Raw genomic sequence first — 27103 nt, 5'->3', positions numbered from 1 at the left:
GTTTGGTGGGGTCAACATACAAGGACTTGTGAGGGACCCCTCAGTTTCTCTTGTAAACTGATGCACATTGGGACAAAAAATCACAACTTCCAATATAAGCTATGTGGTTGGAACTTGCTGAAACTGAAGAAAAAGATCTTGGGGTCATAGTGAAGAGGTCCAAGTGTCAATCCAGTATGCTGCAGCAGTGAAAAAGGCAAGCTCAGTGTTAGGGATTATTAGGAAAGAGACTGAGAATAAAACAACCAATATTGTAATGCTGCTGTATAGATCTATGATGCGGACTCAATTGGAATGCCATGTACAGTTCTGGTCCCCATATAATAATAAGCTTTTATTTATATCCCACCCTCCCCGCCGAGGCAGGCTCAGGGCGGCTCACAAGACATATCTTCAAAAGGACATTGTAAAGCTGGAAAATTGTTGAGAGGAGGGGAACCAAGATGATTAGGGGGTTTGAGAACCTTCCCTATTAGGAAAGTTATATGCTGATGTTTTTAATGGATAGGAAGTGCTTATCTTGTCTATAGAACAAAGTCAATGAGAAAGTGAATTGAATGCAACTTTATTCTGCTAAATCAATGCACCTGATTTTCAATCCCCCCCGCCCCAAAAATATATTTTTGCTTTTGTTTCATAAAGACCCCTCCCCCCCCAAAAAAAGAAACAACATATATGATTATCCAACTATCAAAACACCAAAAATAATGGCAATCATATCTTATAAAGCATCTCTGGTCACTAAGAAATCAGTACTGTATAAAACGCTATATATAAAAGTATACATCCTTTCTTAGCAACAGGATGTCATGATCTGCTCAGTTTGACTTTAGAACAGATATTGTTAGAGATATAGTCTTGCTTTTAAGACAAACATCTAGCAAGGTTACCTCTTTGAGCTGCTCCTTTTCTTCTACACTTGCTCAAACTTACAGTGCTGATACATTTGAACAGCTTATTTGCTTCCACCTGCTGCAGATTCAATGAGGAAGGGGTGGGAATAACAGGCAGCTATTCTGTCCTATGAAGATGCTAGTTCCTGGTTTGACCAGCCAATCCATGTCATAGGTTGGGTGATGCAGCTTGCAACCACCAGGTTTTCAGACTCAACTGTGTGAGTGTCCCAGGTGAAGAAGTTTGCAGAGCAACATGGAAACAGGTAAGGGGCACAGGAGGGGGGTCAAACTGATCAGAGATTATTTACATCTCTCTGAGGGCTTTTTGTCTCTTAATTGTCTGTGGATCTTTTTGTGCCAGGTCAGGAGGAAAACTGCCTGCATAAACAAGGGCATGAGGCGAGGGAAGGTTTACCTGCAGATAGAAGGCTGCAATTTAATGCAGGTATTTCCAGGGACCAGATGGCTAGACCTGTCCAAGGTGCTGAAAGTTCCTGCTCCGCTGGCAAAAGGGGCAAGAGGGCAGTTAGTTCATAGAGGAATGTTGCCTACAAATGGCCTGGTGTCAGAGTGGGGCATAGTCCATATCTATCCCACAAGTGTTTCTAAGTTCCCCGCCCCCGGACTGTGTCTCTAATGGAAGGGATGACATCACTTATTTATTAAGGTCAGGTCACTCAGCAAGCAGGCTGCACTCCAACTAATGTGCAAGCAAGGCAACAGCCTTTGAGAGCCGAGCAGGAGAGGGAGAGGAGAGAATGGGGCTTGCGTCTCACTGGTGCTGAATTGCCTGGAAAATCCCCCCTCCCCTCCCCGCTCTCCGTGTGATTGTGTAGCAGAAAGAAAGAGGTCTCCAGGGCTTTCCAGAGCTCTTCAGCTTCTCAGATAGAATGACCCTGTCAGCTCTGCCATATCGAAGCCCTTGTTTGGGGCACAGAAGCTATTACAGATTGTTATTCAGGAGGTTACAGTGGATACGCTCAGAGTGAAAGCTTTAGATATTTACACTGGCTGAAATTGCTGGAAATGTAGCATATGGGTTGAGAGATTACAGGCTAGTGCTTATATCAGGCAGAGGTGATTACAAGCAAGTATACAGAATACATTCTAGATTTAAATTGGGGGTGGTTTGCAACTAAAGGAAAGAACTTTCAGTAACATCAAAAGAAACAGGATCTGATTCTCTTCTCAATATTTCCTTTTTTAAAGGTGAAGTAACTGTTGAATTTAGCAAATTTAAGGTGAGAATTCTAAAATTCAGATGAAGCAATGTGGAACCAGAATTCCTGCAGTGAATTTGCTGTTATAATTACCCTTGCTTCAGTTTGACTTTTATTGTTTAATAAGCATTTGCCTGTGTCTCCCCCAAAGTTATGATGTGACAACTGGACTGTCCCTATGAGATCTATTAGTGGGGGTTGCCAGTCATATCCATAGATTACCCTATTCAAAATACACTCATGGAAAGAATGTGTAATAATGCATGTTCATTGTAATAATGTGTTTTCACAACTGAATAAATTTGCACAAACAGAAAAAAATTGTCCCTGCATCTTGAAAATTGTGGTTTATCTTTAAGTATTATTCTGACACCAATTCATCTCTGCTTTCCTTATTTTATCCTGCTTGTATTTTTGTTGCTTCGACATATACTGATCATCGCGGGCTCAGAATTGTACTATAGCGTTGAAAACACGAAATAGCCAAAATTAATTATTTTGAATGCCATTCATTTTTAGTTTATGTTATGCATTTAAAACAATTTATTTTGAATTGCTTATGTGTTCAGTTTTTCACTGTTCAGTAAAACTTGTTAAAATATAATACTGAAATACTTTTAGATTTTATATATTTTAAATTGGGGTTTTTTTTACTGTTTTTATGATGTAACCCACCCTGAGCCTGTTCTTTGGGAAGGGCAGGCTAAAAATCGAATAAAATAAAAAAAATACTGGATAGTATATCTGTCCATTGCTTTGAGTATTATTTCTAAAGTGAAACAGGGGAGATTATGATCCCTGCTAAAAGTATTAGATACCTTATACAACAACATGAAACAACTCATAGTAAACTCATGTAGATATGGCTCCAAGTCATTCTGCTGCATTCTTGAGAATTGTATTAGGCTAATACTCAATTCTGGTTTCAGTTGAACAGATGTAAATCCAGTCATTCTAGAAGCTAATTTGATAGAAATTACCATGTCATAAATCTGGAGGTGCACCACTCAAATCAAGAGAAGTGGTCTAGATATGTTCCAGACTATAACCTTCCTGCTGTGACTCAGGAAAACATTGGATATGATCTGTTTTCTCTTCTGCATAAACTGTCTGAGCAAGTTTATTTGGTGGTGATAAGTGCCATCAAGTCATAACCAATTTATGGGGACCCCAGAGGGTGTTCAAGGCAAGAGACATTCAAAGATGTTTTGCCATTACCTGGCTCTACATAGTGACCTTGGACTTGCTTGGGGGGTCTCCCATCCAAATACTAACCAGGGCTGACCCTGCCTAGTTTCCGAGATCTGATAAGATCAGGCTACCATGGGCCAACCAGGTTAGGTCAGTTTCATTCATTCTCAGATAATATTTCCTTGCTCATTAATTTATCTAAAACCTCATGGCAAATAATAATCCTACCACTTTCAAAATGCTATTATTTTAATTACTGCTGACATGTTCACTGCTAGCAATGTGAGTATGCATCCATCCACCATATTATATAGGACAGCAAATGTGAAGTTCCCTAGGACTAAGGTGAATGAGCATTAGATTATTAATTTGACATAGAGGTCCCAATAAGAGCTGTGTGGCAGGGGTAAAGATGGTAGAAATTGGCAATTTATGGCAATCCCATATGGTTTTCAAGGCAAGAGACAAACTTGGTGGTCTTCCTTGGTGATCTTCCATCCTAATACTAACTGAGGCAGACCCTGCTTATCTTCCAAGATCTGATGAGATGGAGCTAGCCATGGCCATCCACATCAGGACATAAGAGTAACAGAGAAATTCTAACAGTCACAAATGGCTACCTGTTATTTGTTAAATTAGAATTTCTCAGTCTTGTGAATGGTAAAATAAGTTTTAAAAAACCGTTATTGTCCTAAATATTTAGAATCTTGTGGGAGGACTGGAGACTTGTGTCTTTGAACAGGATGCATCACAAAAGAGGCTTAATGAGAGTATAGACAATGGCTGGGGCTGATGGGAGTTGTAGGCAAAAAACATCTGGAGAGCTACCGTTGGCCACCCCTGCAGTATAGAATCTGACTTGATCTTTGTTATTATCATTCTTGCAGCAAATCTGTGTGGAAGGAGCCTGGATCTGCACCTATGAAAAGCAAAATGTTCCCACTGGATCCTGCATTTTAAGAACAGATACATTTTACAAGGACAGATTTCAGTTGTAACAACAACAAAATAAAATGAGGTCATGTAAGATAATACTTTGATTCATTAGAATATGTCCAACATCTGTTTCCATTGGTGGGAAGCAACGTAGGGGCCAAAATGTAACAAAATAACCCAACTTTCCTGAAGAAATCAGGTTTCTCCATTGCCCAGAACTCAGTGTTTATCCAAATCATCCACAGAGATTGTCCAAGAGACTCCCTCCATGAACAACCAGCATCCAATACAGCTATGGCACATGCTCTTGATTCTTTCCAGGATGAAATTATTTACCCCACTCATTCTCGGGGCTCCAGTAGTGATATCAGCACTGCTAACCGTCTCCTACTGAGCAAGCAGAACCGGATGGTGAATGGGAACCACCGAGGCATCCGTACTTCATCCCCCATGGGAAGAGTTATCCTCATCAACTCACCCATTGAAGGTATTACTATGATGGGGGAATAGGAGTACACACTTGACATCTTTCTTAGCCATGTTTCTACCTAGATTTCTGATGTGGTTTGAGATCAATCCATGGGGGGGGGGGGGAATTGTTTAACCATCTTAATGGTTTGTCTTCCATGGGTATGCTGGCAAATACAGAAATATCCATCCTCCGTTTTAATGTACTACAGAGGGAAGCAGCCAGTGAAATGTTTCCACAAACATAGGTAGCCCCCTTTAACCAGAGATGACCATGCAAATATTAGCTAATCAGAATCTAGCTATCCATTTGTACCTTCCAATTCCTTAAAGGAGATTAGGGTAACAAACAGGCCTCAGATTCAGCAGGAGCTCACATGAGCATAGCTCCTGAACCTTTCTGAGGGTTCCCCCTCTTCCTCCCCACCTACCTTGTCCATTGAATAGTAGGTGCAGCTGCATACAGTAACAATCCCTGGATTAGGAGAGTGGGCAGCCAGCCAGCCCCCAGGGGCTTGGCCACGCCCCCAGCAGCCCTCATTAACCCCTGGAGAAGCCCACACCACCCTTTCTCCACTTATGTGATTTTGGGTGGCAGATGGCTTGCTGGCCTTATGACTATGGGGGGGGGCTCTCCTTTCTTGCATCGGGTTGCTTTTGGCTGGGGGGTGGCATATGCTAATGAGTTATGCCAATGAGCTCCACCACCTATTTTTCTACAAAATGACTCCTGGTAAGAAACACACATAGTTTTTCCACCATAGTGATTTTGTCCTCACAACCCTGTGAAGTAGGCTAGGCTCAGAGAGACTGGCTGGCCCAAGGTCACCAGGGAGTTTCATAGCTGCGTGGGGATCTGAATCCAGGAATCCCGGGTCCGAGTTTGACACTAGCCAGTAAATGACACTTAAAAAAACTGAAAAATCCATTTGAAATAATAATTGTATCAAGTCAAATTTTAAAACAATGAGAGTCAATAATATTAGTTAATATTCCAATCTTTCCCTTCTTTTGAGCCCTGGTTGTCTGTTGCAGAGTTGACAGAGATGAGAGGGGCAAGTACTGATTGGACACTTTCCTCTGCCTCCTCCACCCTGCTCCCTGACTGCGCTGGCTGGGGCTGGAACTTGGTCTGTTTCTATGGCTGACCCCCAGGCCCATCTCTGCCATCCCTGTTAGCAGGCAGGAAATCATTCTTCCATACAGACTGGGTCTGTAATTGGATTTGCTGCTGCTATCAGCCCACTCAGGCCCAACTATGGGGCCAGTGTGTGGGTCTGCAGGCAGAAAATCCTCCAGCAGCCTCGCTCAAAGAGAGAAGGAAACCAATAAAGAATCAAAAAGTGTAGAATGAAATAACCATTGTAGTTTTTGAAATGTAATGGAAATGAAGGGGGGGCTGGTACACTGTAGATTGAGCAGTTATGAGACAAATTAAACCACTCGGCTTTCACATATTGTAGGGGATCCATGCTAGCTGTTGGAGGGATAGGTTAGGTAGGTGGCATCATTTTGTGAAGACTTTGAGCAGTTTGTCTGTTGTGCTCCTTTTTTTGCAAGCACAGTTACAGACAGTTCAAAGAACACAAAAGATAGCGCTGTACTTGACATAACATCCCTCATAGCTCTATGGTTGGACGGTTTGTGTTTTATATTCCAGTGTTGTACCAAAAAAGCATAAATATGTGAACAGATAATCCACTTCTGTGGCTATTACCGGTATGTATTATGCCCCATTTTGTGAATGTCTGGAGTGAGCATTACAACAGAACTAAGAGGGTACTGGACATGTTGAGGTGCCCAAGACTGAGGTGAACTCTGTGCTAAATAAATCAAATTATTCAAACTGCTCCCATTACAGTCAACCAGGTTTCAGCTGTAGAATCTGGCTGGCAGCTGCCATCGCAACCCAACCCTTGTCATCCTGGAGGGGACAGACTTTCTGGAGAAGCGTTACCCACTGTCAACCAATATGTCAGGAATTTGACAGGAAAACTTGTAGTCTCTAAGCTTCCGGAGTTCCTGGTTATCGGTTCTGGGCTTAGTGATCCATGGGTAGAGGGAGCCCGATGCAGTTGGGTAGCTGTGTGTTTCTTAAGAGATGCTGTCTGTTATTACTTTCCCAGGTAGCCAAGTTTGTGTTTTGAGGTGAAGGACAGCAGCCTGCGGTCTAGGGAGGGGGAGCAGTGCCACTCATAGTTACATCATGCTCTTATCTCCACCACAGCTAACAGTGATGAGAGTGATGCCATCATTACCATTACGGTAGAAAAAAGTGCAGGTGGGAAGCTGGGCTTCAGCGTGCGTGGGGGTTCAGAGCATGGCTTGGGTATCTTCGTCAGCAAGGTGGAGGAAGGCAGCAGTGCAGGTAAGAAAAACGTCTTCTATGCTACCAGCTTTAGAAAGTACTCAAAAGTACCCACCACTCAAGCCTTAAATATTAGCCAACAAGATGATCATCTAGAGACTACCCTCCCCCCCCCAACACATTCAAATACCAGGCTTCTCATCCTTGTAGAACCAAGTGAGGATTTTTCGCAACAATCAAGGTAATATACGTCCATTAAAAACTCACTCTCTGAACAGTTTTGCAAAGGGTTCAATAGTCTTGAGAAAACATCAGCAAAGATCTCTGACATAGCAAAATTTTGGATTTTCCCCTATGTTTACATAATGTTCCAGTAAGGAATTAGCGTTTTTACGTAGCATAAAAAGTAATTTTCTTCCTGCTATTCAATAGCAAGACTAATCATTGCAAACCACTGGGAATAAGGAACAGAAAACATAATCATACCCAAGGCTAGTTCCAAGTGTGGGGGCAACATGCACCCCCCACACACACATACGTATAAAATCCTCCTATAAGAGATAGCTGAGCGTGACACTGTCACACTCCTTTCTGTCACTGCCCACAAGACTAAAAGTAGTGTGAAACTGCCATGCCCCATTCTTTCCAAGTGCATCTCCCAGACCCACCATGAAACTGAAAATTGCTTAAAGGCCCGTGTGACATCACAAGGCGCTCTGGGGCAATCTTGCATTTGCTGGTAGTAGGTGGGCTTGGAGTAGAAGAACCCAGTGACTGTGGTTGGGTGGTGGGCCCTTTGATGGATCACAGGTGCGGCTTGGGAAATACTTGTCCATGCCTACTTTGATAGTAGTCCTCAACCTTCCATATGTATATATGTGAGAAGCAGCCCAAAGAGAACACTTAACTTGAAATGTCGTTCCTCTAAGTGTAGCCAGTTAATAAACCAGAATTTAAATACAAACCCCTGAAAATTATAGGCTCCTCTTTTAAGAAATATTAAGGATCTTCTCTCTTACTCTAAAATTTGTGCTGTACTTTGCAATTTGTTTATTGTTGCAATGCTGTTGCCTTAATTTGCAAACAATCAGGGTGGGGGGAGAAAACTCACCAGTCCTTGGGCTGCATTGAGCTATCTGTATTTAATACCCACAGCGCTGGCTGGGCTATGTGTTGGAGATAAAATCACAGAGGTGAACAGTGTGAGCTTGGAGAACATTACAATGGGGAGTGCAGTGAAAGTCCTGACAGGGAACAACCGGCTGCGGATGGTTGTGAGACGCATGGGCAAGGTGCCAGGGATAAAGTTCTCCAAAGAAAAGACCACATGGTAAGTGAGACTGTCTACTTATGGGAGCACCCTATTGTCAGCAGGCCTTAGGTAACCAAAAATCACAATGCATTGTTTGTCTGGGCCAAGGCAAGTGTGCTGGGCTCAGCAGAGCAGAGAAGGAGAGATCAAGTTTCTTGAGATAGAAGAAGATAATATTAGTGTGAACTCTGACCAAGGGATAGGAGAGGGGGAGGTCAAGGTGACATGGGGTTACTGGGCTAAATTTGCTCCTCCAATGTAAATTGCAAGGGAACCATAGTTGGAGGGGGGCTTCTTTGGCACTTGGAATCAAATGGTGATCAGCAAGGAAACAGTGCCACAGGAGGTGCTGGCAGCTACAAGCATAGCCGGCTACAAGAGGGGTTTGGATTAAAATATGGAGCTATTAGCCACAGCATATTATTGGAACTGTCTGGGGCAGTGATGCTCTGTATTCTTGGTGCTTGGGGCGGGGGGCAAAGTGGAAGGACTTCTAGCCCCACTTGTGAACTTTCTTTCTTTTTTGGCCACTGTGTGACACAAAGTGTTGGACTGGATGGGCCATTGGCCTGATCCAACATGGCTTCTCTTATGTTCTTAGTGGTTCAATAAATGGGGAAGATTATATTAGTGAGGCTGTGTGTGGAAGGGAGGATCCCAGTAGTGACTGAAAAGCTGCAATGGATGCTTGAAAGGTGTTTGCAAGTCTAATATGGAGGGATGCATGCCTGAGTTATAGTGCATGGAGAGTTAAATAGCTACAAGTTCTGAACTAGACCAAATGCTTTGCCCATTATCCGACATGTGGAATAAATTTGCCTCCCAATTTTGTTCCTCAAAATTCTCCTTTGCAAATACTGGTGTTGAATAATCTCTTGATGTTTTATTGTGGCTCACATTTTACAGATTCCTCAAGTATTTTATTTCAGTATTTGACATTTGGCGGCATCTCATTTTAATATTTGGTGGTTGCCAGCTGATGGCTGACCTGCAATGGCACTAAAGATTCAAGAGTACTTAAAGCTGATGTTTTTAATTTGTTTATTTACTTAATAGTCTGCCTTTCTCACTGTGACTCAAGGTAGATTGAACTGTGTAAATCAATAAAATCAATAGGATGAGACATCTATTAAGGAATGTAATAGGAATAAGATTACAGCAGTCTGAAGCAAAGCATAAAGTATCAGACATGATAAACAATGCAAGAAGATGGTATTACATAATATAAGAAGCAGTAAAGGTAGGATAATATATACAGCTAAAAGATAACCATAGGTTTTTAAATTTTGCTTTCAGACAACCCTTTTCCCATTGACTCGACAGTCAAGGAGTCCTTGCACCTCTGCCATGGGTCCCCTGCCCATTGCAGAAGATTTTGGCATATGTTCTATGGCATATATTCTCACTTCACATTGGAGCAGCTGGGTTTCCCTATCGTCCATTATAAATGGACAATGTATCCTAGAACAAACCCAACTGTCCCCTCTGGTTGAGTGCTCAAGAAGCATTTAAAAAAAAAATCTGACACCATTTGACAAATAATGTGCAGTGATCATCAGTGTTCCCTCTATGCTGAGTAAGTGTGAGCTAGCTCACATTTTTTTAGTCTCCAGCTCACACATTTTTATCTCAGCTCAGGAAAAAATGCCCTACATTAAACTAATTTATGTAGTAGCTCACAACTTTAATGCCAGTAGCTCACAAAGTAGAATTTTTGCTCACAAGACTCCACAGCTTAGAGGTAACATTGGTGATCGTTAGTATTTGATGGTTTCTATGATTTCATATTTGTGAAACTTTGCCAGCAATCCAGAAATGTTGGCAAATCTACAGCACTTAAATTACATCTTAGAGGTTTGTTTGTTTTAAAAACACATTTAAATTCAAAGTTTTCATTCAGAACATGAAACTGAAAAAAATCACCAAGTATGAAAATTTGCAGATTTTTATTCAGCTTTACAATTTCGCTAGAGATACTAATGGCTAAATCCAGCAGTGCCCCCTTGAAGTCACACCTTCTGATTGAAACCTGAATGATGTACGTGGCCAGAGCATAGTGACTAAAGACAGATGGAAGGGGCAGGCTTAGAGACCAAGCTCATATGTGCCAGAATTAGACTCAAATTAAACTCATATTCTATAATTCAGTTTTCAGGATTCATCATTCAGGTTGCGGAATATTGTAATGTACTCTAAAACAGATTTATCTGATTTTCTTTTCAGAGTATAGCTCCATTAATAATAACTGATATGATCAAAGTAATCTTTATAATAGCTCTATAAGATAGACCAGTGATATTACAGATGGAAGATTGAGGCCAAGAGAGAAAACCTTACCTAAAGTGAGTTTGTGGCTGTGGTGAGGTTTGAACTGGTGACCTCCAAGATTACATCTTCAGCTCCCATTCTCCTGTGGGAGAAGGGAGACAGGTAAAATCCTTGGAATCTATGCTACTGGGCAAATTCCTATGCTTGCCACAGGGTTGATGTGATAAACAGACGCTTGGTTGTGGAGAAGAGTGGCTCAACCCCATCAGATACCAGCTCTGAGATTGGCAGGCGGCGGATTGTTCACCTTTACACCACATCGGATGACTACTACTTGGGTTTCAACATCCGTGGGGGAAAGGAGTATGGCCTTGGCATCTATGTCTCCAAGTAAGTGTCTTTCCTGTAAGGTTTAGCCCGGTACCCTCATTGGTTGACTGCTTCAGATCCAGAGACTACTTGGTTCAGGTTATTACAACTACTTTCAAATTGTTCAGATTCGAGGAATTCAGGCCATAATAAGTAGGAAACATGTTATTGGCAGAGTTTGTTCTTATTTCCACAAGTATGTTCACACTACACTAAATAATGTGTTTTGCAAGTGGATTTTAGCTATTCTTAAACAGTTGCAAAACACATTATTTAGTGTAGTGTGAACGCACCCCATGTCTGCACAAATCCTACTGTTTCGAAGGGGGGAAAGAATGAACAGCAAGTGGTATGCTTCTGAAAACAATCAAAAGAAAACTAATATGAAACTTCTAATGGTACCATTAGACAAGTGGTCTACTGAACCCAGATTGTCTGCTCTGCCTTCTGCACCTGCAATAGCCAGCCAGCCTCACATTCTGTGTGCTGGGAAGGCAACAAGTGCATCACGTGCTCCTTCTCCCAGGTAGGATGATCTGCATGTCATCAGCCAGTACCTTGTCTGTCCTCATCCTCCTTCCATGATCTGCCTTGCAAAAAGCCCACCATTTGCTGTGTTCCCTGTCCCATTTCCCAAGCTGCGTAGAGAAGCTTCTCTACCACAAGGATAGGATTGTCATTGGTACGTGAGCCCCTAGCTGGAGGCAGTGGAAGTGGTGTGTGGGAGGAGGGAATCAGTTATCTCATGCCCCAGGGAAGAATATGATGGAGGGAGGAGGGTTGTTAAAACTCACATTGTGATGCTGGAGAGGCAAAAAAGTTTCCAGGCTCGTGCTCAGAATGAGCATCACAGGAAAAAGAGCAGTGTATTTAAAAACCCTGTGGGAGTTCCAGATAAGGTTGCCAAGTCTGCCAACTGACCCAAAGAAAGAGGGTTGGTTTGCTTGCCCTTCTGCCTCTACTGGCAGCCTGATCTCTAGAAATCAGCAAGGGAATTTTGACAAAACAGAGTGAAGTGTTTGCCTTTTTTGCACCATACCTTATTGCAGTGTGAGCTGTGTAAATAAGCTAAGTAAAATCTGTTTAATAATCCTGCCCATTTTCCTTTAATGTTTCTTACCTAATGAACAATTATTATTCTATTAATGGATTGTAGCAGCAAGCTGATAATATTTGGTTTTGATCTGGGTCACATGGCAGGGAGGCAGATGGAATCTTTGCCTGGGGGCTCTCGGCCACTCTTGCCACCTTTGCCTGCTCTTAGCCACCTTGGGCAAAGAAGGGAACTTTCCAAGCACCTCACCTGCAATCCTGTGCTAGAGATACCAGGGGTAGAACCTTCTGCCTGCAAAGCAGGGTGGTGCAGATTTTATTTTTTATCATTCTGTTGCCCTGCTTGTTCTGAAAACTGAGTGGTGGATAAAGACTACCTGGGACAGCTACTAGGTCACATCACTGATTAGCTACCCTTTGTTCAGATCTGTAGATGATCTGCCTCAGGCTTGTGCAGAAAATGTGAAAATAGCTCCCAGGGGCTGCTTTTAGTCCCAGTATGAGGGAGAGATGGGCATTATAGCATCATACTGTGCCAGTTCTTTCCTTACTGGAGCCCTGTTCACATGCTAAGTGAACCATGTATGTGCTGTCTATAGAGGCATACAACTATTTGTAAAGAAAGAGCCAACACACATTCAGTTTATGAATGAACCTAGGGACCAGTGCCTGAATGACTGTGGGGTTTGTATTGCACATTCAGCGGTGCATGCATTCACCGTAGCATGAGAATACAAAGAACAATCAAGTGTATGCTGTACAGAGATTATATGTATGTTCACTGTAACTTGTGAACAGGGCTTGGGGCTGAAAGCAGTCCAGGGAGGCCACTTCCAACTGGGGAAACAGTGCAGATTGGAGAGTTAATCACTTCCATAAAAGCATAGCCTTGATCCATAGCCCCTCTTGACAGATTTTGCAGTTCAGTTACATGTCTGATGATCCAGTCACAGCTCCCCAGTATAGTTTGACCCTGAGTCTTACTGCCAAAGAGTAAGCCTGAAGGCTGTTGGATTTAACAACCCTTTTGTCCCGTCTTGAGGAACTTGGCACTTCACCTCCTGGGAAAGTCATACAGAAAATTGTCTTAGGAGGTCTTGAATATTCTTCTATAAGCTACAGCTGGATGAAGAACTAGGGCTGTTTTATAATCCTTGTGAATCTCCATCACGTTATCACCCGTTCGGGCTTAGATGATGCCTCACTTCTCTCCCTGAGCCACTCACTCCTCCTGGAGAGCCTGAGTAGTCCGGTTAGACTGACTGTGCTATGATGGGAGTAACTCCCAGGTTGTGTCATTCCCAGAGTGGATCCCGGTGGGCTGGCTGAGCAAAATGGGATCAAGGTCGGTGACCAAGTCCTTGCAGCCAACGGAGTCAAGTTTAACGACATCAGCCATAGCAAGGCAGTGGAAGTGCTAAAGGGGCAGACCCACATCATGCTGACCATCAAGGTGAGGTCTGGGCTTTGCCAAGCATTGGGCAGGGATAAGGGGATGAAGAGGAATGGGAGAACACAAAGTCCCAGCAAGAATGGAGGTTAGTGCTTTGCCATAAGAGACATCAATATGCTGATTTCAGAATCTTGTGAGGTATCACCCAAGTTCAGTTCACTCCACTCCCCCAAACCAGCCTCCCATGGATACAGTCTTTCTGCCCAGCCAGGAATATACAATACTGAGTTGCTGTAGCTGGCAGCACACAAGATAACTGCAGGAAGTGGAAGAGAGACTCCAGCTTTGCTGAGTTGCAGAGTAACTTGTGCTTTCCCACAGAGCTGAATTTGCTAATGTACTGCTTGCTGGAGCAGCAGCACTGAACTCCCTTTCTTGTCATCTCACTGATGCCCAGTATTTCCTCCCCAAGACGCTGCAGGACCCAGACTCTTGAGACTTAGCAGATCCAGTTTCAGCTGGGAAGGGACCTGGCAGTGGAGGATGCATTATTTATCAAAGTGTCTCTCCCTCTGGGATCGGGTTAGTCTCCGAAGACACACTGTGTAGTGCTGGGCAGTCAACAAATGATCTTAAGACATGTCTCTTCTGTTCCCTTCCTCTAGGAGACAGGGAGGTTCCCGGCATACAAGGAAATGGTGGCTGAGTACTGCTGGCTCAATAGATGTAAGACCCAAATGCCCCTTACTGTCTATGCTAGTATGTGATGTTGCTTTGCTTAGAGCCAATAAGGAATGTGAGAGCATTCTGCAAGCAAGCAAACTGCTTTCCCCCTTGCATTTCAGACAACAAGGTTGCTGTCTCTTCCACCCAGGCCTTTGAGCTGGGGTGGGGGGCATCATACACACACAGGCAGCCAACTCAGTAGTCTAGACATGTCCTATGGTACACAGATACAGATGAAGCTCAAACTCTTCCTTTGCAGAGGGTGCTTTTACCCTAAGGCTGCCAACTTCGGATTAGGAAATTCCTGGAGATTTGGGAGTACAGCCAGGGTTTGGGAAGGGGAGGGACCACAGTGGGTTGTAACACCATATAGTCAGCTCTCCAAAGCAGCTACTTTTCTCCAGAGGAACTGAACCCTTGGAGATCCAGAAAGTTTGGATACCTACGGTCTGGAGATCACTTGTAATTCTAGGGGAATCTCCAAGCCCTATCTGGAACTTGGCAACCCTATTTCACCCTAAGGCCATGTTTAAGGTTGCACAGATATACGTTTAGTGCCCCCGCAATATTTCATCAATGGTGGTCAGGGCTATCATAGGATATGGATCAGGGATGGAGGCGGAGGGGGGGCTAACCTAATTGGTGTCTGTTCTTTAAAAACTTGATGAACAATTCCATGAGAGAATTTTTCAACCTCAACTAAACTTTTGAAATGTTACAAAAAATTATGTACATGGGGGCAGCATTGTATTGCCCATCAACATTAGTGTCCTAGGTGATATGTATGAGTAACCCCCAAACAATGCAGAACAAAAGAAACTAGCTACAAAGAAGGTGCTCTCTAATACCAGGGAGGTCTCTGCAGAGCACAGGCAAGTACAGTTCATGTGTCAATGGCCATATAAATGATTTGTGCTACCTGTGGGAAGAATTGCTTTTTCTTAAAGAGAGAAAAAAGCAGAACACATTTAGTACTAGGAAAAGGTAATATCCCTACAATAGAAGTACCAAAGGAGACATTTGGGATGTGCACAACAAATGGGTCACAACAGAACATTAATTTTATTAAAACTGATTGTCTGAATGGGGGAAAACCCAACATTTGTCTTCCTCATTTTTTACGCAGTAGCCAATGGCCAGTTGCAGCAGCTGTCACAGACCTCTGAATCCAGCTCGTCGGTCTCATCCTACTCCTCAGGGACTCCATTCAGCTCCATGAATGGCCTGCAGATGACCCCCACCCCAGTATCCAGTTCAGCTCAAGGCTGCATGGTGGATATTGGCATCTCTACTGAGGACCCGCCAATCCGGAACCGAGGCCTAGAGAGGGCAGAGACAGCCATGCAGACTGACCCACCAGCTGATGGGGCCTCCTTGTCAGGAAGCCTGATCACCGAGACTCGCCGGATCGTGCGGCCCATGGAGATCCTAAAGGACACTGCGATCCGCTCAGAAACCCTCAAAGATTCCTTCCACCTGAGGAAGCACCGGCCCTTCAGCAGCAAGGAGACCACAGATCCTTCCCCCAAAACAGCACTCCTTCTGGCACTCAGCCGTCCCCGGCAGCCTATCAAGAGATCACAGAGCTATCTGACAATCTGTGGTAGGTGCCCAGCTTTTTCATTATTGTTGTTCATTGAGTTTAAAAGCTCTGTCACTCCTTTTAGCATCATGCCAGACCCACATTTTCTGGGTGTGTGCATTTTGCTCCTCCTTTTCTTGTTTGCTTTTTCATTCCCTCTGTTTTGATGTGAAATATTTATTTATTTATTTAATATCCTGCCCTCTCCACCAAGGCAGGCTCAGGGAGGCTAACAGTATGAGGGTCAGCAATAGCATGCCCAACCATTTAACAGTAAATATAAACAATATTAAATATAAAAACGTTAAAACGTTAAAACATTAAAACATTTAAAACATCTGGTGCTAATTCGATGTATCCAAACAAGATACTAGTGGTGGTAATCACGCTGGTTGATTTTTAAACTTCTGGAGGTCCCAGACAAGCCACTGGTGGTGTTCCTGGGCCCAATCTATCGCTGTAGATGTCATTATGAAAAAGCGTGGTGGAAGAGTGCCATTTTGCAGGCTCTGCAGAACTGTGAGCTCTCGCAGGGCCCTCACCTCCTCCAGCAACTCATTCCACCAGCTAGGATCAGCAATGGAAAAGGCTCTGGCTCTTGTTGACGCAAGCCTAGCTTCTTTGATGCTGGCGACCATCAACTGGTTTGGGGTTCTGGACCAAAGTGCTCGCTGGGGCATATATGGGGAAAGGCGCTCCCTAAGGTATGCAGGACCCTGGCCATATAGGGCTTTAAAGGTGATAACCAGCACCTTGAAGCAAATCCGGTACACTATCAGTAGCCAGTGCAGTGCTTTCAGCACAGGCCGAATGTGCTCCCGTAAAGGAACTCCCATTAACAACCTGGCTGCAGCATTCTGCACTAGCTGGAGTCGCCAGATTTTGTACAAGGGCAGCCCCATGTAGAGGGCATTGCAGTAATCTAATCTCAAGGTGACCGTACCATGGATCACAGTAGCTAAGTCATCACAATCAAGAAAGGGAACCAACTGCCTTACCATCCGCAGATGGTAAAAAGCTGACCTGGTAGTGGCAGCTACTTGGGCCTCCATCGTTAAGGAGGCATCCAAGAGCACTCTTAGCTTTTAACCACTCCTAGCTTTTAACCAGCATAAGCTGTGCCCCATCGAAGGTTGGTAAACGGACCTCCAGTCCCAGACTGCGGCAACTTAGGTACAGGACCTCCGTCTTCGTTGGATTTAATTGCAGTCTGCTCAGCCTGAGCCACTCCGCCACAGCTTGTAATGCTGCAGATGGATCTTCTAGGGTGGAATCGGACTGGCCACCCATCAACAGGTAGAGCTGGGTATCATCAGCGTACTGGTGACAACTCAGCCCATGCCTCTGGGCAATCTGGGCGAGGGGGCTCATGTAGATGTTAAATAACATAGGAGAAAGAATCGCTCCCTGCGGCACTCCACAAATAAGTGGGTGTCGCCAGGATAGCTCTTCCCCTAGTGCCACCCTGTCCCCGACCCTGGAGAAAGGAGGAAAGCCACAGCAAGGCTAACCCCTGGATTCCAGCGCTGGTGTCGCAACAGGTCAGTAACTGACGATCAACCGTGTCAAACACTGCCGACAGGTCTAATAACATCAGCACTGCCAAGCCATTTCTATCCAGCTCCATATTAAGCATGGACTTGTGAAATAATTTTGTGGAAAGAGATGGAAAACAGAACAAAGAAGAGAATGCTTTTTCCTTCTCATTTCCTCCCTGTCCACCTCCAACCATGCTTCCTCATCCTGATTCAACTAAGAAAATACACAGGCAGAGGCAGCATTCGGATCACTTACCATGTGCTGGATCAGGATCTACAAGCATAAATTGGTTATACATCCAAATTTACATTTAAATGCTGATAAAATCAATCCACTCTTCCTGGCTTTCAGGGGTTGAGCATGCAGAAACTGCACATCTTTATGTGCAAGGTAGCAGATTTCCACACATGGATCTCTTTAGATGGATCTGGGCAATGAAGCACTGACAGAAGCTGTAGGAATGGATCTCCTTTCTTCTGTTGGAACACCTGACACTAAAGAGTGTGCACCAGAGTCAGCTAGGACTTCCCCTCCCTAACCAGGAAGTGGCTGCCTTGAAAAGGGGAGCTGGAAAGGTGGCATTCTAGCCCCCCACAATAGCTTTGACAGCGGAAGAATGTGGGTATATTTAGTGCCACCCCCTGCTTCCTGCCCAAAGCCATCATTTTTCTAAGTTCATCTTCCTATCCTTATCCAAGCCCCCTTGCCTGCATTCGTCTCCTGTATTTAAAGCACTCAGCTTCACATGATGGCACTGGCCTGAGGGAGGTTTCCGTCTCTCCGGTTTGAGCCCCCCCCCCCCCTCCACAAGCCGTCTTTGGGAAAATGGAATTCAGATTCAGCGTGACTTCCTCTAAGGACAATCCCATCCCCCCGCCCCCCCAAAAAAACTCCATGATCTTAAGCTGTGAAGAAACTGCTTCCCTCACAGGATAAGGGATCAGATTGGGCTGGAAAGAGGCATACTGTTGACCTGCCTCCTTTGAGCCCTGTGCAGCCCCCATCAGGCCCCAGCTTCCCTTCCCTTCCACCTTATTAGTCCTCGACCAAGGGAGAGCTGACATGAACATAAGAACATAAGAGAAGCCATGTTAGATCAGGCCAATGGCCCATCCAGTCCAACACACTGTGGCTAATAGCCACTGATGGACCTGTGCTCCATATTTTTATCTAACCCCCTCTTGAAGGTGGCCATGCTTGCGGCCGCCACCACCTCCTGTGGCAGTGAATTCCACATGTTAATCACCCTTTGGGTAAAGAAGTACTTCCTTTTATCCGTTTTAACCTGTCTGCTCAGCAATTTCATAGAATGCCCACGAGTTCTTGTATTGTGAGAAAGGGAGAAAAGTACTTCTTTCTCTACTTTCTCCATCCCATGCATTATCTTGTAAACCTCTATCATGTCACCCCTCAGTCGACGTTTCTCCAAGCTCAAGAGCCCTAAGCGTTTCAACCATAGGGAAGGTGTTCCAGCCCTTTAATCATTCTAGTTGCCCTTTTCTGAACTTTCTCCAATGCTATAATATCCTTTTTGAGGTGCGGTGACCAGAACTGCACACAGTACTCCAAATGAGACCGCACCATCGATTTATACAGGGGCATTATGATACTGGCTGATTTGTTTTCAATTCCCTTCCTAATAATTCCCAGCATGGCGTTGGCCTTTTTTATTGCAAATGCACACTGTCTTGACATTTTCAGTGAATTATCTACCACAACCCCAAGATCTCTCTCATGTGCACATGTTCTCTACATGTGGGATCTCTGTACATACAGATGTTGGCACCTGCTGGCTTGGGTGGAGCACTGGAGGAGGGGTTGTTAAAAACATGTTTTTTCCTGCATAGCTTGGGAGTCCCTTAAGGTGCAGGAGTGCCACTCTTGCCCTCTAGTCTCTGTCTTGGTACCTCATGCATCTGTACCGTTAGCTAATTGGAGAGTAATAGAATACCACTAGTGTGCTTGATACTTTTAAAGAATTCTTTTTGCTGGATCAGATGCAGGTCCTCCTAGGCCCTGTATTCTTTTTCCAAAATGGCCTCTGGAATGTTATAAGCAATGCAAGATGATGAAGGCTCTCCTGTTGTTTGCCTCCAGTATCTGTTATTCAGAGATATGCTGCCTCTGCACATGGAGGTTTCATTTTTCTACCCCAACTAGTAGCCTTTGGTCTAAACATCCCCTGAGAATTTGTTTAATTAAAATATTTTCTGATGGCTTTCCATCTTTCCTGATGGCTCAGGCAGGGTGGCTTACAAATTGCAATTTAAAATACCACTATCTAAACATAAAATGAAGCCCCATAAAATGAAGCCCCTCCACCCAAAAGATCCTTGCAGCTGTACCCCTTTAAAAGCTTTAGAGGAGGGACGGTGGCTCAGTGGTAGAGCATCTGCTTGGTAAGCAGAAGGTCCCAGGTTCAATTCCCGGCATCTCCAACTAAAAAGGGTCCAGACAAATAGGCATGAAAAACCTCAGCTTGAGACCCTGGAGAGCTACTGCCAGTCTGAGTAGACAATACTGATTTTGATGGACCCTGGGGGGTCTGATTCAGTATAAGGCAGCTTCATATGTTCATATAGACCTTGAAACACGTCCTGGAAATGCGGAGACAGAGCCAGCCCTCACCTCCTCAGAGAGCCTGTTCCACAGAGCGTGCGCTACAATGCCACGTGGCCTACATTAAGTGAGCAAACAGCCAGTAGGTGGCAGCCTGAAGACCATAATTGCACAGAGGAAGAGTTCTTTAGAATTTCTCTGCATCCTTTCTATGAAGGTACTGAACCTCACCTTCTGAAGGTGCAAACTAACCTCCACTAATGACCCACTCCAGGTAGCTCCTGGTCCTCAAACAGATGCCTCTGTGGCAATGGTTCCCAAGGTGGCTCCCGTGAACTCCATGGAGCCAGCTAATATTTTTCTTGGCATCCTACTTCTTTCCTAAGGCAAAGACCCAACCTTGGTTTTTCTCCATCTTATTAGGAGATGCTTCAGAGTACTGTAGGAGGCATTGCCTTTGGACCTGCAGGAAGACGTTTGGCCTGAACCTCCCAACATTTTGTGATTCCCAGGCAGTCACTTTTGTAGTGACTCCCACTACATTTTCTCAGTATTTCTCAAGAGCCCACAGGCTCATCAGTGTTGGAGACAGGGTTGCCAGTACTTACCTGACTCCCACATAAACACAAGTTCTTGCAAATAAGACTGTAAGTTCCTTGGAGTCTGGTTTTGCCCCATTCCAAAAGTGATGGCAATTATTAAGATTGTAAACTCTTTGGAGTCCAGTTTGGTCCCACTTCAAAGCGATAGCAACAAAAATGATTATAAGTTTGTTAGATTCAATCTCTTCATCCTTGAACCTGAGGAAGATGTGAAATGGTATATTGGATCGACCTACAGTAGTCCATACTTGATATTTGGGATTTGTATGTTGCATATATATTTGAACGCAAATGACTGGCAATTGTTTCTTGTTGTGCCTGCAGTGGTATATTTTTGATTTGTGACCTCCAGGTGGTAGCTGGAGATCCCCTGGTATTCCAAGTGATAGCTGCTTTGGAAAGTGGACTCTATGGCATTAGGCCCCATTGAAGTCCCTCCCCTTCCCAACCGTGCCATCTTCAGGCTCCACACTTAAATCTCCAAGTGTTTCCCAACCCAGAGCTGACAACCCTAGTTGGAGACTCCTGCTCTGTAGCTTCCTAGTTTGCTCAGCTCCTATTTTGAATTATCTCCCGTTGATGGCTGCCCAGACAGACTCTCCCCAGCTTTAGGTGGATTCCTTTGATGCACCTAAATCTTCATCCATGGGTTTCCTGCAAGTCCAAGTTAAAGGCATCCACTCTTCACATTAAAGCAATCTGCCCCATATTCAGGCTAAGGAAAAACTGTGTCTGGAATCTACTTACCAAACAAGTTTAGATCCATTAATATAGTGGCCAATATACCATCCGCAACTTTCCCACACACAAGACACTTATTTTTTTCCCTAACACAAGACTCTTGCAAAGTTCAAACTGCCCTTTGTTAGATCTTCTTAGAATGTGTGGTGATTCCACTGGAAATCCTGGCAGAATTGGAGAGGCAGCATGGTGTAGTGATAAAAGTGTCTGACTAAGATCTGGGAAACCAAGATTCAGATCTCCACTCTGCCATGGAAGCTTGATGAATGGCCTTGGGCTCGTCACATCTTTTCAATCTAACCTACCTAGCAGGGTTGTTGTGAGACTAAAATAGAGAAGAGGAGAATGATGTAAGGTGCTTGGGGTTCCCACTTGGGAGAAAGGTGGGATATAAATAAAATAAATTTAAAATGGATCCTGTGTGCAGATACCAAGAAATGAGGAAGAAGGGGATGTAGTAAGCGGAAGACTTTCTTTCTTTCCATAGAAGTCATAAAGTATACCCTTTTTCAAAACAGACATGCCCCCTGTCCTATATATCTTGTACAAAACCCAGCCATTTTCTATTACATACTGCTTCAGTTTACTATTTTACAGAAACCTTGAGGTCATCCATTCTCTCCAACAGCGGGTTTTCTTTCCTAACAGGCCAAATAATGTCCCAGAGCTAGTTCTGGTCAGGAAGATGCACAAGGGGAAGGCTGAAGCTCTTCTCCTTGAGTCCTGTAGACAGTCTTGGCCCAAAGCAGACACTGCAGTGAGAGGTGCAAGTTCTCCTTATTTCCCACACATGCAGTGCCTGCTTTGGGTCAGGACCTTCTCCCCCCACACCTCTCCAGCTGTTGGAGAGATATGGGCTTGCTGGATGACAGCTGGCTTTTAAAAAAGTTTTCTAAGAGAATTTTGTGGGTCGTTGCTGTAAATTAAGGGAGTGTCGCCCCAAGATGTCCCACCATAGCTATGGGCCTGCTCTAGGCTCATCACGCATTCACTGTAATATGTGAATCAGCTAACATGTTTTGGACTTGAGTGTTTGGCCATCCTTTCAAATGCAGGGTCTAAGAAGTTTAGCAAGGACCACATGCACCTTCCTGTTCTCCTCCTATAAATAGTATTCATAATAGCTTGCAAAAGTGTTGGGGCTATGGTGGGGTAGGGGTTCAGGTTGGGATGGAGGGTATTGGATTTAATGCTACTCCTTCTGGTATGACTTTCTGAACTCGTGTCCCAGAGGAGAAACGCCAGAGGAAGAAGGAGAAACCATCAACTTCAGAGAAGAAAGTCACCTTGCAGCGCTCCAAAACCCTCATGAACTTGTTCTTTAAGGGCACCCGTTCAGGAAAGCCAAGCTCAGCAGCTGGGTCACCAGAAGCACCAAGGCGGTCCAAGTCCCCAGCACACTCTGAGGGGGAGAAAGGTAACCAAAAGCATCTGTACCATGTTATGGTTCTACCTCATGCTAGCCCAGCTCTTGAAACTTGCTGAAACAACAGTCCTATGTCATTGCCGTCTTCTCTGTGATAATAAGGCCCTCTGTGATCTGGGGAGATGATCTTCAAGAACAGGACATTTCCCCTTGTGGGGCTGTAATGCAGAAGGGGCAAAAGTAGATTGTGGGTTGTCTGCCAACCAGCCTGCTGGAGAACTTGCTCCTCCCAGAACTGTAGTTATTTGTCCTGCTCTTGCCAACCAAGCTAGAATATTGCTGTACTTCAGGCTTTCACTGTATACTGCCTTTTAAATCTGGGCCATAAGGAATGGTGCAGATACCTGGACTGCCCAAGACTAATTTGCCAAGTGGACATAAGCAGTCTCACCAACCCTTGAACAACTCCAGGGTGGAGAGGCAGCAGCCAAGCAGCATCTTTATTTTCTGTGCTGCAGGAATCCAGCTCACCTATCTCTTCTGCATCCTGTGAGCTCTTATTGCAGTAGGAAGTAGGAGGGGAGGGGAGGTGAACCCAAGTGCTGTAGTATTAGGGCAAGAGAGACAGTTTCTGGAGCAGGTAAAACAAGAGCAATGGTCTTGAGGTCAGGAGTCCTAGTTGCAGACAGAGAAAGAGTCTGGAGGTGAGCTTTGTGTAAGTACTTGTCATAACCCCTACAACAACATTTTGATCACCAAAGTCAAAGAACAAAAGCTATCTAGAAAACCTGGAATAAGTGTGGCACAGGAGAATCCAATACTGGCCTGGCATTGCCCACTAGCTTTGCCACCTGATCCTTATCACTAGGAATGGTTTCTTATTTATAGGATTGGAGATACTTCCAGGGTCAGATCCAGGGATATTTTTTGCTGTTGGAAGGGATTTCTGTCAACAAACCTGGATTTTCTCACCTCCTATATTCTACTTAATTATGAAATTCACCAAGGAACAACATGAGGGGAAAATCAGAAACTTGTAATGAAATGGGAGATTTGGGGAAAATATCTTCCCCTTCCTTTAGCAGAAATCTACCGTTGGATCCAATCCATGTAAAAGAAGAGGAAGACTATAACTGCATCATTATTGCCACCATCATCATTATTATCATTTAAGACATTATAACAGGGATGGCCAAACTTACTTAACATAAGAGCCACATAGTACAAACATCAGATGTTTGAAAGCTGCAAGATGTGAGCATCAGGTGTTTGAGAGCCACGAGACGGAAGGAAGGAAGGAAATGGAGGGGGGGGAGGGAGAGGTGGAAACAATGCCATTTTAACTTTAACTTCATTCTCCAAGCTGCCAACTGGCTTGACCGGGAGGAGTGATTTAAAGAGGTAAATGCCTTCTCCAAGCTGGCTGACAGGGTGATGGGGGCTTTGAGAGCCACACAATATGTGTTAAAGAGCCACATGTGGCTCCTGAGCCACAGTTTGCCCACCCCTGCATTATAATTATGTTTTTTATGCTTGTCAGCCTTATGACACTTGTAATGGGTCATTTGCTTCTGGTCTCCAAAGGTGTTTTTGTTTTGAAACCTCTTCAGGTGGCAAACATATTACCCCTGCTAGCATTGCAATGCAGATTGAAAGGGTTCTAATACAGGCTGAACACTGATGCTTTTGAGCTTAGTGGGATCAGATGCATGAAAGATTGTTCCAAAAGCACCTGGTGCTGATACAGCCTTTTCCTTTCCTCTTTTTGTGTCAAGTACAACACAGCCCAGTCCAACACGGCTGCCCCTTTCTTTATGCATTCTGCAGATTAATTCCTTCATTTTTGTTCTCTTCCTCCATCCCTTCCCTTGCTTGCAGTCAGTGGCGTACAGAAGTTTGTTATCCGGAGCCTGAAACGGGGTAACTAAGCAGAAGTGCAGGTTGGGCCTTGGCCAGCAGCATGTGGCTCTGTGTGTGTGTGTGTGTGTGTGTTAATGCCAGTGGCCACTGGCAACATCCTAGGTATAGCGTGTTCCACCCAAATGCCACTAGTGCTCAGCAGATAGAGTGGAAGATCTGGAGAGCTGCTAGGGTCCAGCACCCACTAACAGTGCCATCTTAAGCAGAGTAGCTTCAATGGGCTGAGAAGGGTGGAGTCCTCTTGGAATGGTTCTGTAAGCCACATAATTCAAATTGAGAAAGTCACCACCTCATGCGTTTAGCTTACTGGATAAAGCTTCTGTGAGGATTAATGAAATAGAAATTGTGGAGCACAGAACTGTGCACGATGTTTACAGTGTACACATTGTGACTGAAACACCAGTTGTTAAACTCAGCCCTCAAAATCTATTGCGGGGAGCTGGTGTGGGTTGTGGGAGCCACAGAATAGGGGAAGGATGACTTAACTCTTCCCCTCCATGTCATTTCTCCTCTCCTGCTGCCTTTACTCCTGGAAGTAAGAAAGGCTGCCACAATATGGATCTTTTTGCACTACCGGAGCTTAAAACAGCAATAGGAGGGGAAGGGAGGGGAGAGCTAACCCAGGTCCCTTCCTAGCAACATGGCCCCAAACTGTTCCTTCCCCCTCCCCTCTGTCAAAAGAAACAAAAGGCATTCTTCTGATTACTAAACCTTCATGTCACATTACAGGGTTGCCAGCCTGGAATTACAACTGATCTCCAGATTAGAGAGATCAATGCCCCTGGAGAAAACGGCTGTTTTGGAGTGTGGGCTGTATGGCATCACATTCCTCATGAGCCCCCTCCCCTCCCCAAACTGTCCTCCCAGGAATCTCCAGGAATTGCCCAACATGTAGTTGGCAACTGTATGTCACAAGTTGTCTGTCTCTAAAAGCATGCCACAAAAATGATAATAACCTGGTTCCTGTTCAAGAGCTTGTGAGGTGGTTTCTGAATTGCCATTGGGTCATTACAAACTAATAACTGCTTCCCCACAAGTTACTACATCTGGAATTCAAAACACACTAGACAAACTCCTCCCTCCCCTCCCATCACAGTATTCACAAGAACAGAGGGAAAATTGGATAGTATTAGAAGTTCACAGTTTATTGACAAGCATCCAATATTTGCTGAGCTGAAAGGTCCAAATCCAACTTACTTGTTTGTTAAGTGTGTGTGTGTCCCAATATTTCTATCCTGCATTGCTGCTGTCATTCTGGAAAGCCCAGAGCATCAGGGCTCCATGATACCAGCCCAGTCCATCATCCAAGGAGCACAGAGTGACATTTTAGCCTAACTAGAGCCAAATGCAATAGACTGACTGATTAAGGGTTTCACGGACTGAGTGGGGACCTGCACCTGGTTCCCTACAATGAAATCCAGCACTCTAACCACTGCCCGCATTTATGAGAGTAATGCAGATGGAAAGTGAAGCATTGTCCGGACAGTCTTGGGAACTGCACTCAATTACACATGCATGTATTGGTGGTTTGGGTGGCTGGTGGCCTCACCATGTTTTGTTTCTCACTGTTTATGCACCGATGCTCCTTTGTTGACCCTCCCCAGAAAAAGGCCGTGCTTTAATCTCCCTGGGTCTGAGGGACTCATCGTTATCATCCCCTCAGCACAACGGCAGCAAGCCCAGCACAGGGCCTGAGAGCCACCTGATGCTTATTGAAGACATGGCCCGGAAGCTGCTGATGGAGGATGAGGTGGCAGCTGTGTTGAGGCACTGCACCCGGGTAAGGGGCACACATGAGTGGGAGGTTCTTAAAGGGCCCATCTCCCTTTTAAGTTAAAAGTCATTCTTAGGCTGTGCAGTTGTCAATTGTCTCATTCTGTCCTCAGTTGCATTGGCACCAGACAGAGCAAAGGCAGAGGTTTAAGCCTCTTCATCTTCTCCCCCAATCATTTTCTCATTGACACTGGCCTTGGTGAGACTCAGCCCTAGGTTTGTACCTTTTTCCTGTGACAAGCTGTTTCTTTGCTTGCTTTTATTGCCCCAGGCTTGGGCTGAATCATAGTCCCCACAGGCTGGCTTTGATTAGCATGCATTTCAATCAGACAATTCATATAGTATGGATGGATTTCCCCTCGGTTTCTACAATGGGTATCTCCCATTGCTCACTTTTCATGTCAACCTTGAGTGTGTTCAGTAGCCACTAGAGGGAGCTCTAAATTGATATAATTTACTGTTTTCTACCAGAAGTGCTTTTGGATTGGGGGACAGGGCAATCTTTAGAGACTGTGTGGCATCCTGAATCAGCAATGCACCTGGTCTCTTTGATTTTTTAAAAAATATTTGTTTGGTGATTAAGGCAGGATTAAAACTTTTATGCTCACAACAGTTAACAGCAGCCATCAAGGCAGTTAATAATTCATTTAATCCAGACTTTAAATTCTAATTGAGGTTTGTAGCCTTTGGAGAGGCCATAGTGGCCAATTATTTGTACTCCCTCTGAGAAGTCATGGCTGGAAACTGATGAGCTTGCAGGGGACCCTTTCTGAGGGAGCCAGTCAACAGAATAGCAACTGCTGTGAGGTGAATGCTTGGTTACAGGTATGTTGCCCCAAACTGAACGGAACAGCTGTTTGGTCTCTGCTGATGGTTACTTT

The 27103-nt window shown here is 44.5% G+C and overlaps 1 protein-coding gene across 1 annotated transcript in view; it reads left to right on the top strand.

Annotated features, from left to right (window-relative positions):
• The first annotated feature begins 834 nt into the window (after nucleotides 1-834).
• PDZD7 (PDZ domain containing 7) overlaps nucleotides 835-27103 on the top strand; it is a 43370-nt gene continuing 17101 nt past the window's right edge. Inside the window, exons 1-10 of the mRNA XM_060241788.1 lie at nucleotides 835-1159; nucleotides 4195-4730; nucleotides 6939-7079; nucleotides 8175-8349; nucleotides 10813-10989; nucleotides 13327-13474; nucleotides 14080-14140; nucleotides 15267-15743; nucleotides 22395-22580; nucleotides 26054-26229. Coding sequence (XP_060097771.1) covers nucleotides 4538-4730; nucleotides 6939-7079; nucleotides 8175-8349; nucleotides 10813-10989; nucleotides 13327-13474; nucleotides 14080-14140; nucleotides 15267-15743; nucleotides 22395-22580; nucleotides 26054-26229 — 1734 coding nt within the window. The 5' untranslated portion in view covers nucleotides 835-1159; nucleotides 4195-4537. The remainder of the gene's footprint in view (nucleotides 1160-4194; nucleotides 4731-6938; nucleotides 7080-8174; nucleotides 8350-10812; nucleotides 10990-13326; nucleotides 13475-14079; nucleotides 14141-15266; nucleotides 15744-22394; nucleotides 22581-26053; nucleotides 26230-27103) is intronic.

The sequence above is a fragment of the Heteronotia binoei genome, chromosome 6 (genome assembly GCF_032191835.1).
Source record: "Heteronotia binoei isolate CCM8104 ecotype False Entrance Well chromosome 6, APGP_CSIRO_Hbin_v1, whole genome shotgun sequence".
Lineage (NCBI taxonomy): Eukaryota > Metazoa > Chordata > Lepidosauria > Squamata > Gekkonidae > Heteronotia > Heteronotia binoei.
The sequence above is the reverse complement of the archived record's forward strand: the minus strand, read 5'-3'. Positions and strand labels throughout refer to the sequence as shown.